Source organism: Artibeus jamaicensis, unplaced genomic scaffold (genome assembly GCF_021234435.1).
Source record: "Artibeus jamaicensis isolate MK-2021 breed Jamaican fruit bat unplaced genomic scaffold, CSHL_Jam_final contig_519, whole genome shotgun sequence".
Classification (NCBI taxonomy): Eukaryota; Metazoa; Chordata; class Mammalia; order Chiroptera; family Phyllostomidae; genus Artibeus; species Artibeus jamaicensis.
Window position 1 is genome coordinate 12,852,393 of NW_026521871.1, and position 12,551 is coordinate 12,864,943.

At 39.1% G+C, this 12,551-nt stretch overlaps 1 protein-coding gene across 4 annotated transcripts in view; it reads left to right on the forward strand.

Moving 5' to 3' along the window:
- Positions 1–12,551, forward strand: part of NEK4 (NIMA related kinase 4) — a 50,778-nt gene that overhangs the window by 12,186 nt on the left and 26,041 nt on the right. For all 4 annotated transcript variants that reach the window (XM_053669367.1, XM_053669366.1, XM_037134683.2 and 1 more), the window contains exons 5-7: positions 4,877–5,031; positions 6,671–6,812; positions 8,809–9,201. In XM_053669367.1, coding sequence (XP_053525342.1) covers positions 4,877–5,031; positions 6,671–6,812; positions 8,809–9,201 — 690 coding nt within the window. The remainder of the gene's footprint in view (positions 1–4,876; positions 5,032–6,670; positions 6,813–8,808; positions 9,202–12,551) is intronic.

The following is a 12,551-nucleotide window of genomic DNA, read 5'->3' on the forward strand; positions in this document are numbered from 1 at the left end:
GGAGGGGAATGTGGGTGGGAGGGGGTGTGCAGGGTGGAAGGGAATGAAGGGGGGAAAATGGGACAACTGTAATAGCATAATCAATAAAATATTTTTTAAAAAGACAAAAAAATGCTGGGTCCCTTCTGTGGGTAAGGTAGAACTAGAGGAGAAAGGATTGATAATTTCTTAATATTAATTTATAAAAGTGGCTTAATGGCTCCAAAGGATTGGCTTTTTGAAAACCACTGCCTGTAGCCATAGGACTTGCAGGTGCCCTGAGAGATTATTGGTAGCTTTTCCTAAGCAGCTATGTTTCAATGAGCCCCACTTAAAATGTGTTCACTCTGGCTCTGTCTGGTGTGGCTCAGTTGACTGGGCACTGTTCAGCAAAGTGAAAGGTCACTGGTTTGATTCCTGGTCAGGACACATGGCTTTGGTTGTCTGTTTGGTCCCTGGTCAGGGCAAGGGGCAACCAACTGATGTTTCTCTTTCACATTGATGTGTCTTTCCCTTTCTTCCTCCCTTCCCCTCTCTCTAAAAATAAATAAATAAAAATCTTTAAAAAGATGAGTTCACTCTGTTGGAACTTGTTCCTTTGATAATCATCACAGTCACTAGTAACCAGTTAAGAACCGCAAAAAGCCCTGTGTGTAATATAGATGCCAGCGTGACCGAGTTTTTGCATTAGTTCCACGATGTTAGTTGCCTTCTGCAGTGTAAGGCGTCCACACACCAAGTCGGAGGCTATGAATCATCTACAGATTCTATTATTACACAAAGACTCGTTTAATTTTTTAGTTTGAGAAATACTGGAAAATATAAAAAGTAAAATTTGGCCGTGATTCTGTTTAAAGAATCAAACAAGAAATGAGTGAAATTCCCCTCTCCTATTCATTTTAATCCCTAGGAGATAACCATAGCTAACAATTTGGGGCATGGTATTCCCGGATTTTTCCTGTCTTATGCATGTATAGCTCTAGGTGAAGTAACTGAAATGGAATCAGACTGTACCCATTGTTAGACAACTCACTTTTTTGACTTAATGTATGAGGGACATCTTTCCAGGTTGCCACACAGCCTTTATTGTTTGAAGAGGCTGCCTAGTGTTTTATTAGGAAGCTATACCACAGTTTCCTACGAGTCCCCTGTGGGTGGACATTTAAGTTGTTTCTAGTTTTTCACTACTGTAAGAACAGTATTGCAATGAATATCCTGTTACATAACTCTTTAGGAACTTATACCCTTATTTTCTTTTTAAAAATCATTTAAAAAAATTTGTTTCCAATTACAGTTGACATACATTATATATTACTTTGAGGGGTACACCCCTGTTATTAGACATTACATAACTTACTAAGTTATCATCCTAATAAATCTCATACCCATCTGACATTGTACATAGTTATTAGAATAGTATTGACTATATTTCCTGTGCTGTACTTTACATCCCCATGACTATTCTGTAACTACCAATTTGTACTTCTTAAATCCCTTCATCTTTTCACCCATTCTGCCAATCTCCCTCCCATCTGGCAACTGTCAAAATATTCTCTGTATGTATGAGTCTGTTTCTGTTCTGCTTGTTGGTTTACTTTGTTTTTTAGATTTAACTGTTGATATGTATTTATTGCCATTTTATTGTTCATACTTTTTATATTTCTTCTTCTTAAAGAGACCCTTTAACATCTCATGTAATACTAGTTTGCTGGTGATGAACTCTTTTACTGTCTGGGAAGTTCTTTATAGGTACTTCTATTTTTTTTTTTTATTTTTAATTTTTAAAAGATTTTGTTTTTTTTTAGAGAGAGGAGAAGGGAGAGAGAACAAGAGGGAGAGAAACACGGAGGTGCAAGAGATACATCAATCAGTTGCCTCTTGCATGCCCCCAATGTGGGACCTGGCCCACACCCCAGGCATTTGCCCTGACTGGGAATTGAACCAGTGACCTTTCGGTCCACGGGCACTCAGTCCACTGAGCCACACCAGCCAGGGCTGTCCTTCTATGGTAAATTATGGCTTTGCAGGGTAGAGTAATCTTGGTTGTAGGTCTTTGCTTTTCATCACTTGGAATATTTCTTGGAATCTTGGCCTGCAAAGTGTCTGTTGAGAAATCAGCTCAACAGACACTTCAAACTGATGTGTCTAATGGGAGCTCCCTTGTGGATAACTAACTGCTTTTCTCTTGCTGCTTTTAAGATTCTCTCTTTATCTTTACCCTTTGGCATTTAAATTATGATGTGTCTTGGTGTGGACCTCTTTGAGTTCATCTTGTTTGGGACTTTCTGTGCTTCTTGGACTTGTATGATCATTTCCTTTACCAGGTTAGGGAAGTTTTCTGTCATTTTTTCAAATAGGTTTTAAATTTCTCTCTCTTCTCCTTTCAGCACCTCATGATGGGAATGTTGGTATGCTTGCAGTTGTCCCAGATGCTCCTTATACTGTCCTCATTTAAAAATATTTTTTTCTTTTTGCTGTTCTGATTGAGTACTTTTTGTTTCCTTATAGTCCAAATTGCTGATTTGATTCTCAGCTTCACTTACTCTACTGTTGATTCCCTATAAATTAGTCTTTATTTTAGTTAGTATATCCTTTTCTGACTGGTCCTTTATGTTGCTGAAGTTCTCACTAAGTTCATTGAGCATTGTTACAACCAGTGTTTTGAATTCTGCTTCTAGGAGATTGCTTGTCTCCATTTTGTTTAGTTCTATTTCTGGCGATTGGTTCTGCTCTTCCGTTTGGGACCATGTTTCTTTATCTCTACATTTTGGCAGCCTCCCTGTGTCTGTTTCTATGTGTTAGGTGGAGCTGCCCAGGCTTGGTAGAGTGGCCTAATGTATTGGGTTGGCCAAAAGGTCCGTTTAGTTTTTAGTTTTTTCCCTAAAATAAAAGACTTTTTTTTTTCATTTTCACCAGTAACTTTATTGATTTGGATGTTTCGAGTATGTTGGTTATCTCCTGCGTTGTATAACGTCGATTGTTCTCAATTAATGTTTCAATTTGATTGCTATGAATTCCTACTAGTCTGCTCAATCCTGGAGCATCATCCAGAGAGGATCTCCAGCATGAAACTTCACAAACCACTTTTGAGATGTTCAGTCAGTCACAGCACCTTCTCCATACACCGTACAAATCCTTTTTTGTGTTTCAGTTGTGCTTTTACCTTTTTTGAAATAATAAAGCATAATATGCTGAAATTTTAGCATGTTTTCTTCCATCTTCAGTATTAAAATGACTACACAAAAATCCATCAATTTTCATTTTTTAAAAATGCGTGCCACTATGACAGCTTTCACAATACAATCTAATAAAATTGTTTTAAATGCAGTTAAAGGCAACTAAATGCTACCGGAGCCACCTTACAGAAAAAACCAAGTGGATTTTTGGCCAGCCCAATAGTAGGTGTTCTGTAGTACGGTCCAGTGGCGTAGTCTCCTCGACCACCAAAGATGGGCACTTGAGGTGCACTCCCATGTGGGCTGTGTACACCCTTCTGTTGTAGTTGAGCATTGATTGCTGTTGGCAAGTCAGTGGGAGAGATTTACGCCCAGGGTGATCAGCTGCAGGGACTGGCTGTGACTGAGGACCTCTGACCACAGTGGATAGTCAGCTATGCAGGGGCCCACTCTACACAGCAGGACTTACTGCAGCAGGGCTCTGGTGCCCACTGAGTCTACCCTTGAGTGTGTCACTTGTGGAGGTGGTTGGGTGGTGTGCTTCAACTTGGTCTGAAGCTGTCCACTTGGTGCACTGGGTCTGGGGCCTCCTGGGAGATTCAGGCCAAGGTCAGCCGCCACCTCAGTTCTGCCCTGGTCCACGTGGCATGAGCTACAAAATGATGTTCAGATGAATGCTACTTGTTCTGGGCCTGGAGGTGCCCAGGCGAGGTCAAGCTGTGAACCAAGGTTGGCTGTTCCTAGTGCCAGGCCCGGGGGCACTCACTTATCGAGAGGTACAAGGCTTGCTGAGACCAGATGCTGCTTTTAAGAGATTTTAGGAAAATCTGAAGTATGAGCCAAGACAAGCAATTGGTATGGAAAAGCCACTGGAAACAACTTGGGTGGGCCCAAATATTGGGTGGGTGGGCCTCGGAATCACCAGGGTGGGGAAAACAATGTGGTCCAGGTTGATGGAGTCTAAAGTGGGGCTGCCTGCTGGCTCTGTGGCTCCGTGGAGTGAGGGCTCAGAAAATGGCCTCAGGCAGCACTTCTGTCCGGGGGAAAGCTGCACCCCCTAGCTCTTGCCCTGGTGCCAGACAATTCAGTTCCTCCTTGTTTGTCCCTGGTGCCTTTCATTCTGCTGCCCTGATGCTGGAGCTCAGAAGGAATTGCTTGGGACACTATTTCCCTCAGCCTCAATCCCCTCTTGTTGTTATAGCCAGAAGTTACCGGGACTTCTCTTCCTTGTACTGGAATCCTGGGCTTGGGTACTTGGGTGCAAGGGGGCTGGGACCCCTTGCTCCTTGGTTGGGTCCTCTGCTGCTGAGCCATCCCTCCTAATTTTAAACTGCCACACGTGGGTGGGGGACCAGGCTGCTCTGCATCTTTGCCCCTCCTATCAGTCTTGATGTGGCTTCTTTAATTCTCTAGTCCTGGAACTTCAATTCAGCCAGATTTGTGGGAGGAGGTGAGTATCGCCTTTATCATCTTGATCAGAACTCTCATGCCCTTATTTCTGAAGGAGGGAGTCATCAAATTGGGACTGCTGGTTTGAAGGATATACTTTCACAATCTGACAACGTGCTATTGTACCCAGACATCAGTATGCTTCCTGTAGACTAATGTACTGGTTATTTTATGCTCATGTGGATAAGGACTAAATACTAGAAAACTCTACCTTCATTTACTTTGCTTCACAAGACCATTAGTCTTAGTTGTGGTGTTATTTCTCTTTGTAGCTGCCACCAATGCCAAAAGATTATAGCCCAGAGCTGGCAGACATAATAAGAACAATGCTGAGCAAAAGGCCTGAAGAAAGACCCTCTGTGAGGAGCATCCTGAGGCAGCCTTACATAAAGCGCCAAATATCCTTATTTCTGGAGGCCACAAAGGCGTAAGATACTTCCCTTGCAAATAGCTGGGCTATGTAGATGGAATAAAAGAGGGTGGCTTTTGTAATTTTAATGTGCAAAATTTATGGTGAGTTTCTTTTACACATGAAGTGAAATTGCATGATTAGAACACAGACTGGGATTTGCTTAATTGCTAAAATCAGAAATGGAGAGAACCATTTAGAAAATCAGAGGGTGTCAAGGCATATTGAGTATGATTCACATGTGTTTTAGAAATCATATTAAAATGAAGGATCATCTAAGAAACCTATTATATTATTTACTATGTAATAGTCACATCTAAAATATAGTGCTCAGATATCTGAGGCCCTCATAAGCTCTTCTCTTTACTTACAACTTCTCAAGAGAAAAAATTCCTTTCTTTGACTTGGCAGGTCTTACCTTCACTAAACGGCTATCCAGAACCTAAGACTAAGGGCTAGACAAGGCCTTCATGCTCTCTGCCTTGTGACACGTAAAGTTGGGAGGCCGTGCTAAGGCCCCAGGGGATAGAGGACCATCTTTTTGTTTACTTGTCTCTAATTTTCCACCAAACAGAACTTGGGCCTTTCATCCACAGTGCTGGGCTTCACGCTTCTTTAGAATTTCCCAGAGGTTTAGCCCAGTTGTGGAAACGTCATACCAAAACAGTTGGGGATATTATTTCTATATACATTTATTCTGCGAGTCAAAATTGAATATACCAATCATTTTTACTCTCAGACTGAGCAAAGCAGTTGTGGTAATATTACAAACATTTGAAATTTGAGGGAAAAAAATTATCCTGGGCCCTGGCTGATACGGCTCAGTTGGTTTGCAGCATTGTCCATACACCAAAAGCTTGGGGGTTCAATTCCCAGTCAGGGCACACTTAGGTTGTAGGTTCAATCCATGTTCGGGGTGCATATGGGAGGCAACCAATCGATGTTTCTCACATCGATGCTTCTGTCTGTCTGTCTGTCTTTCCCTTCCTCTCTAAAATCAGTATACATGCTTGAAAAAAAGAAAATTATCCTTTCAAAATTATAATTTTAAAAGAAAAATGATCTCTTTTACCTTTAAAAGGAAAAGAAAATTGTCACTCTGTATGTAAGGCAATTTCTCACAGAGTCATATTTTGGGATAATTTTGTATGTATAGCAAAGCTGCAGAGATAGCGCAGCGACTTTCTGTATTCCCACCACCCAGTTCCTCCTACCACTACTGTGGTACATGTGTTGCTGCTAAGAACCCCACCCACATCATCAGTGCCTTACTGTTGACTAAGCTCCACCCTTACTCAGCTTGCCCTAGTTTTTCCACTAATGCCCTTTTTCTGTTCCAGGATTCAATCCAGGCTGTCATGTTACATTCGGTCCGCACGTCTCCTTACTCAGGTTGGGTCTGAGACAGCTTTAACGTTCTTTGTTTCTCATGACCTTGACTGTTTTTGAAGAGTGCTGGTCGAATGCTTTGTAGAGTGCCCCCTGGTTTTTGGAAGACTGTTCTCTATAAATGAAGCAGTTCTGTAAGGGGATGTTGTACATACGCGCATTTCCTCGTACACCTTTCATCTCCATTATATTGGTGATATAAAGATAAAAAGTTTCACTGTGTTCTTCATTATGTTGATAATATATTTGTCTTTTCTTCCTCATAAAGAAAAACCTCCAAAAATAATATGAAAAATGGTGACTCTAAATCCAGGCCTTTTTCTTCAGTGGTTTCTGGAAAGGCCGAAACAAACCATGGAGTAGTTGCCCACCAACCACACTCTTCTGAAGGCTCCAACACGTATGTAATGGTATGTTCCTTTTGAAAGCGTATGTGTTCTAGAAACTGCGTTAGAATGATAAATTATTTAAACAAGTTATTTTCTGTGAAATGATTAGGCTTTACTGGAGATTTTGTTGTGTAGTTAACTGTGTATCGCAGTGGGTGAAGGCGATTTCATTTATCCTACTTTATCCAAAGTGGGCTGTCAAACTGTTTGTGAAGTCAGAGCTGTAATAACTCTTGTAAGCATTTTTGTTACTGAGGTGAAATATTTGTAACAAAGTTAACCATTTTAAAGTGAACAGGCAGTTGCATTCCGCACATTCACAGTGTTGTGCACCTATCACCTCTACCTAGTGCCAAAACACTTTCACGTTCCCCAAGGGAAACCCCATACCCACTAAGGAGTCATCCTCGTTCCCATCCAGCCCCTGAAAACCAGCGCCAGTGGGTTACCTGTCTCTTATGGATTGGATTGGCCTATTTTAGATATTTCGTATACATGGAATCATGCAATGTGTGACATTTTGTGTCTTGGCTTTTTGCACTTATCCACATAACATGTGGCAATACTTCATTTATTTTATAAAGTATTGTGAATAATATATCATTGTAGGTGTATAACAGTTTGCTTATCCATTCATTTACTGGTGTATTTTGGGTGGTTTTTACTTTTTGGCTATTGCTATGAATATTTGTGTATAATTAATTTGTTTAAGCGCCTGTTTCAATTCTTTTGGGTATACAGCTAGGACTGGAAATGCTGTTCATATAGTAATTCTATTTTTAACTTTTTAAGGAACTACCACACTTTTGCATCTCAGTTTCTTTATTTTACATTCCCACTAGCAATCCACTAGAGTTGCATTTCCTCCATGACCTTGCCAACTCCTGTTACTCTTGTTTTTTGATTTAGCTCTCCTAGTGGATGTGAAGTGGTATCTCGTTGTAGTTTTGATTTGCAGTTTCCTGATGACTGATGACATAGAGTGTCTTTTTGCAAGCTTGTTGGCCTTCGTATGCCATCTCTAGGAAATGTCTACTAAGTCCTTTGTCCATTTTTAATTGAGTTTTTTGTTTTTTTTGTCATTAAGTTCTTAGAGTTCTTTCTCTGTTCTGGATACTAGACCCTTATAATGTACAAACATTAACTCCCATTCCATAGGTTACCTTTTCATTTTCTTGATAATGCCCTCTTATGCACAGAAGTTTTTTTTAAATTTTTATGAAGCCCAGTTTATCTCTTTTTCTCTTTTGTTGCATGAGCTTTTGGTGTCATCTCTAAGAGTTATTGCTGAATCCAAAGTCATGAACATGTATGGCTGTGTTTCCTTCTGGGAGTTTTACTTTTGGCTCTTATATTTAGGTTGTTGGTCTATTGTTAATTTTTTATTGTGTTAGAATATATATAACATAAAATTTGCCATTTTGAATCATTTTGAGTGTACAATTTAGTAGCCTTAATTATATTCCCAGTGTTGTGCAACCCATCATCGCTGTCTTCCAAAAACCCTTTTATCACTGCAAACAAAAACTCTGTGCCCATTAAGCAATAACTCTCCATTTTCCTACTCTCAGGCCTCATTAATCTCTGAATTTGCCTGTTCTGGTATCTTATATAAGTAGAACTATACAATATTTATTCTTTTGTGTCTGGCTCATTTCACTTAGTATGTTTTCAAGGTCTGTACATGTTGTAGCATGTATCAGAATCATTCCTTTCTATGTCTTTATAGCGTTCCACCGTATGTATACCACATTTTGTTTATCCATTCATCTGCTAACAGACATCTGGGTCCTTTCCTCCTTTTGGTCATTGCGAATAATGCTGCTATAAACACTGGTGCACAAATACGTGTTTGAGTCCCTGTTTTCAGTTCTTTGGGATATATACCTAGGATTGGGATTGCTGAGTCATATGGTAATTTTATGTTTAACTTTGTGAGGAACTTTTTGTTCCATTTTGAGCTCATTCTTTTCATGGTGTGAGGAGTGCTGTAATAACTTGGAAACATTTCACTCAGGTGGAAGACAAAGGCTTATCCCAGGAGAGACACATAGTCATTGGCCCCTTGAAGACACCTGCAAATCTGAAAGGCCACACCTGCAAACCAGACATGAGCAGTACCACAGAATCACTAGCTACAATCAGCAGAGTGAACATTGACATCTTACCTGCAGAAAGAGACCTGAGTGATGGGTTAGTTCAAGAGAATCAGCTAAGACACTTGGATGCCTCTAAGGAGCTAGAAGGTAAATGCAGTATTTCTCAAGTGAAGGAGAGGCTGCAGGATAACACTAAGTCCAGCACTCAGTCCGTAAACCTAATTCCTACATGCTCCTCTGATGATGTCACTGGGGAAAGAAAAGAAAAGCCTCTGCAGCCCCTAAACAAAGACCAAAAGCCAAAGGACCAGGTGAGTGACATGCATGAGGTGTTGGTTTCAGAGAGAAGACTGGAAAGTGCAGTTACGAAGGTGTGGGTTGTGTTGTTTGGCCGTGTTCTAGTTGTTGTTTTAGGAAAATCAGCTATTTAGTGTACCAGTTTGTTTATGTATGTATGTATGTATTTAAAATATTTACTTAGTTTTAGAGCGAGGGGAAGGGAAGGAGAAAGAGAGAGAGAAATTACTGATATGCTGTTGCCTCTCACACGCCCCGAGCTGGGGACCTGGCCTGCAACCCAGGCGTGTGTCCTGCCTGGGAATCGAACCGGCAACTTTTCAATTCACAGGCTGGCACTCAATCCCTTGAGCCACACCAGGCAGGGCAAGTGTACCAGTTTAAACATATCAGCAACCACAGGATAAGACCCGAGGTACTTGGTGGAAGCATGCCACCTGTGTGTTTGTTTCTTATTTCAGTATTGCCCTTCCTTAGTCCTCCTCGTGGAGGGGTAGTTCCAACAATTAGATAATATCTTCACTATTATTATTGTTATTATATATTGTTATTATTATATATTGTTATCTATCTAACAGATAGATAGCATTCCTTCTTGCTTTTGAAAAGTTGGATTGTTCTAATTTCTTAAGGAATTAAAAAAATATTTTATGTTTTGGAACCAAAGGGGAGGAAGAAGAGAAGAAGATAAGCAAAAGAACAAAAGGCTTTTGATATTGACACTATTCTGAGTAAATTTAATGGTTATCTTCTACCTGACTTCGGAGAGAAACCTAAATCAATTGAAGCATGGTAATAGCTGAGGATTAAAAAGAAAAACAGAAAATTTGATTAACTTTACCTTTTTATGTGTAAAATGTTTTAAAAATAGAGTTAATGATTTAATAGGTATATTGACTATATTTTTATGATCTAGGCTATATATATTTTTGAATTTGATATTGATACATATATTTAATGTAGCATCATTTATATAAACATTAAAACTTTTATTCATTTATATTCAAAATTTTTTTAATCCTCGGCTATTTATTTATTTATATCCTGAGGATATATTTATTGATTTTTTTTTTTTTTAGAGAGAGAGGAAGAGAGTGAGAGAGAAGGAAACATCGATGTGAGAGAGTAACATCAATTGACTTGTCTTTTGCATGTGCCCCAAATGGGTATGTGCCCTGACCAGGAATTGAACTGGTGACCTTTTGGTTTGCATGAGCCATACTGGTTGGGGCTAGTTTATCTTCTTATTGTTCAGTTATAAGAGTTCTTTATTCTAGATATCAGCCCCTCGTAAAATAAAAGATTTGAAAATATTCTTTTCACTTTCTTGATAGTGTTCTTTGAAGCACAAAAGTTTTTAATTTTTTTAATAATTGATTGAAGACCCATGAGGTTGAAATTTGAGGGAAGGAGAAATTTGGCTAGAAAATCCATGCTTGTTTTAATAGCCATGTAATCAGAATCTATGCAGAGGACATTTTCTGAAATAGTCTAATATAATCTGTATTTCATTATATGGTAGTGTCCTTAGGACAAAGTCTTGCCACCGAATGTTCTCTGCATCTGCAATTAAGCAAAGGGACAAATTGTATTTAAAGATCTGAAGGATATCAACACCACTATTTTTCTAACACAGAATTTTTTTCCCATAATGCCTGTGACCATTCTTTTTTCACTCAGTAGTACTTGAATTGCAAATAAATTCTTAAAAGAGGGAGAGTCCTTACCACAGAGTTTTAGTTATATCTTTGGAATGTGTCTCAGGTCCCTAAATACCATCTTCCTTCACTAACTGTTCTGAGATTTTAACCATGTGTTCTATTCTTTCTACCTAAGGCTTTGCTATAAATTAAGCAGAAATTCCTGGATAGATGTAACTCACATCTTTCTTTCTTCCTCCTTCTCTTATTTCTCTTCTATCCCTTTGTACCTCTGTTCCTGTCTCCTTCCCACCCAAAATATCAATAGGCTTCAGCATTTCTGGTTGAAGTGGGGACGGGGAACTTGAGGCACCTTTGGCATCCTTGCTCGTCCCTTGCCTACTCAAAGCCAGCAAAGCACCTATAAACTCAGGACAGCTCTGGGGCTCCCACTTGCCTACACAGGCATGGCGGGCAGGAGTCTTCCTCAGCTCTGCACAGTGCATGGAACACTGCCTGCTGCCTTCTAATTGCTCCCACAATGAGTTAAATCTAGACCTGCTGCCTGAGAATTATGGAATTTGAATCTCCTCCAACTGTGTTGAGCTGGCTAATGAGGAAGTAGTAATTCAAGTGGGAATAAACTTTTACTTTTAATAGTATGATGAAAAGTGCTGGACAGACATGGGTTCAAATCCTGACTTTGATTTCAGAGCTGTGGTGGGACTTTGGTCAAATCATCTGTCATAGCCTTAGTGACTTTATCTTAAAATAGGAATAATATTTCATTGGATTGCTGGGAGGAAAACATTTTTTAATCGTGATGAAATCCAATTTTGTCCATTTTGTTGTTGTTTCTTGTGCTTTTGATATCATGAATATTTATCCCTATGTTGTCTTCTATGAGTTTATAGTCTTAGTTCTGACATTAGGTCTGTGATTCATTTTGAGTTAATTTTTGTGTATGGTGTGAAGAAGGGATCCAACTGTGTTCTTTTGAATGCAAATATCCAAGTATCCTAGCACCATTTGTTCAAAGGTTATTCTTTCCCTATATCTTGGCACTTGGTGAAAATCAGTAGACCATAAATGTAATGGTTTGTTTCTAGACTGTCAGTTGTTTTTCACTGATTTGTATGTCTATCCTTAGGTCAGTAAAACACTGTCCTAAAATATTGCAACTTTGTAGAAAGTTTTGAAATTGAGAAGTTTGAGTCTTCCAATCTTATTCACATTTTTTTAGTATTGTTTTGGCTTTTTGGGGGATCCTTTGCATTTCTATATAAATTTTAAGATTAATTTGTCAATTTCAAAAAAAGGCTGGGATTTAATTGAATCTGAGCTTCTTTTGCAGAATATTGCTATCTTAATATACAGGGTAGGGCAAAATAGTTTTATAGTTGTGAGTATGGGAAACACAGTTTATTCTTATTAGTATTATGATTAGTATTTATTATTGTATTATGTTTCACATTGTACAAACAACTGTAAACCTACTTTTGCCCCACCCTGTATGTCTTCGAACACATTGGACATGGGATGTCTTTGAATTAACTGATTTATTTCTGTGTATTCTATTCCATTCGATAGTCTTATAAATGGAATTGTTTTCTTAAATTCATTTTCATGGAGTTCATTGCTTATGTATAAAAACACACTCAATTTTTGGATATTAACCTTGTGTCGTACTGTCTTACTGAACCCATTTATTGGTTCTAATAATT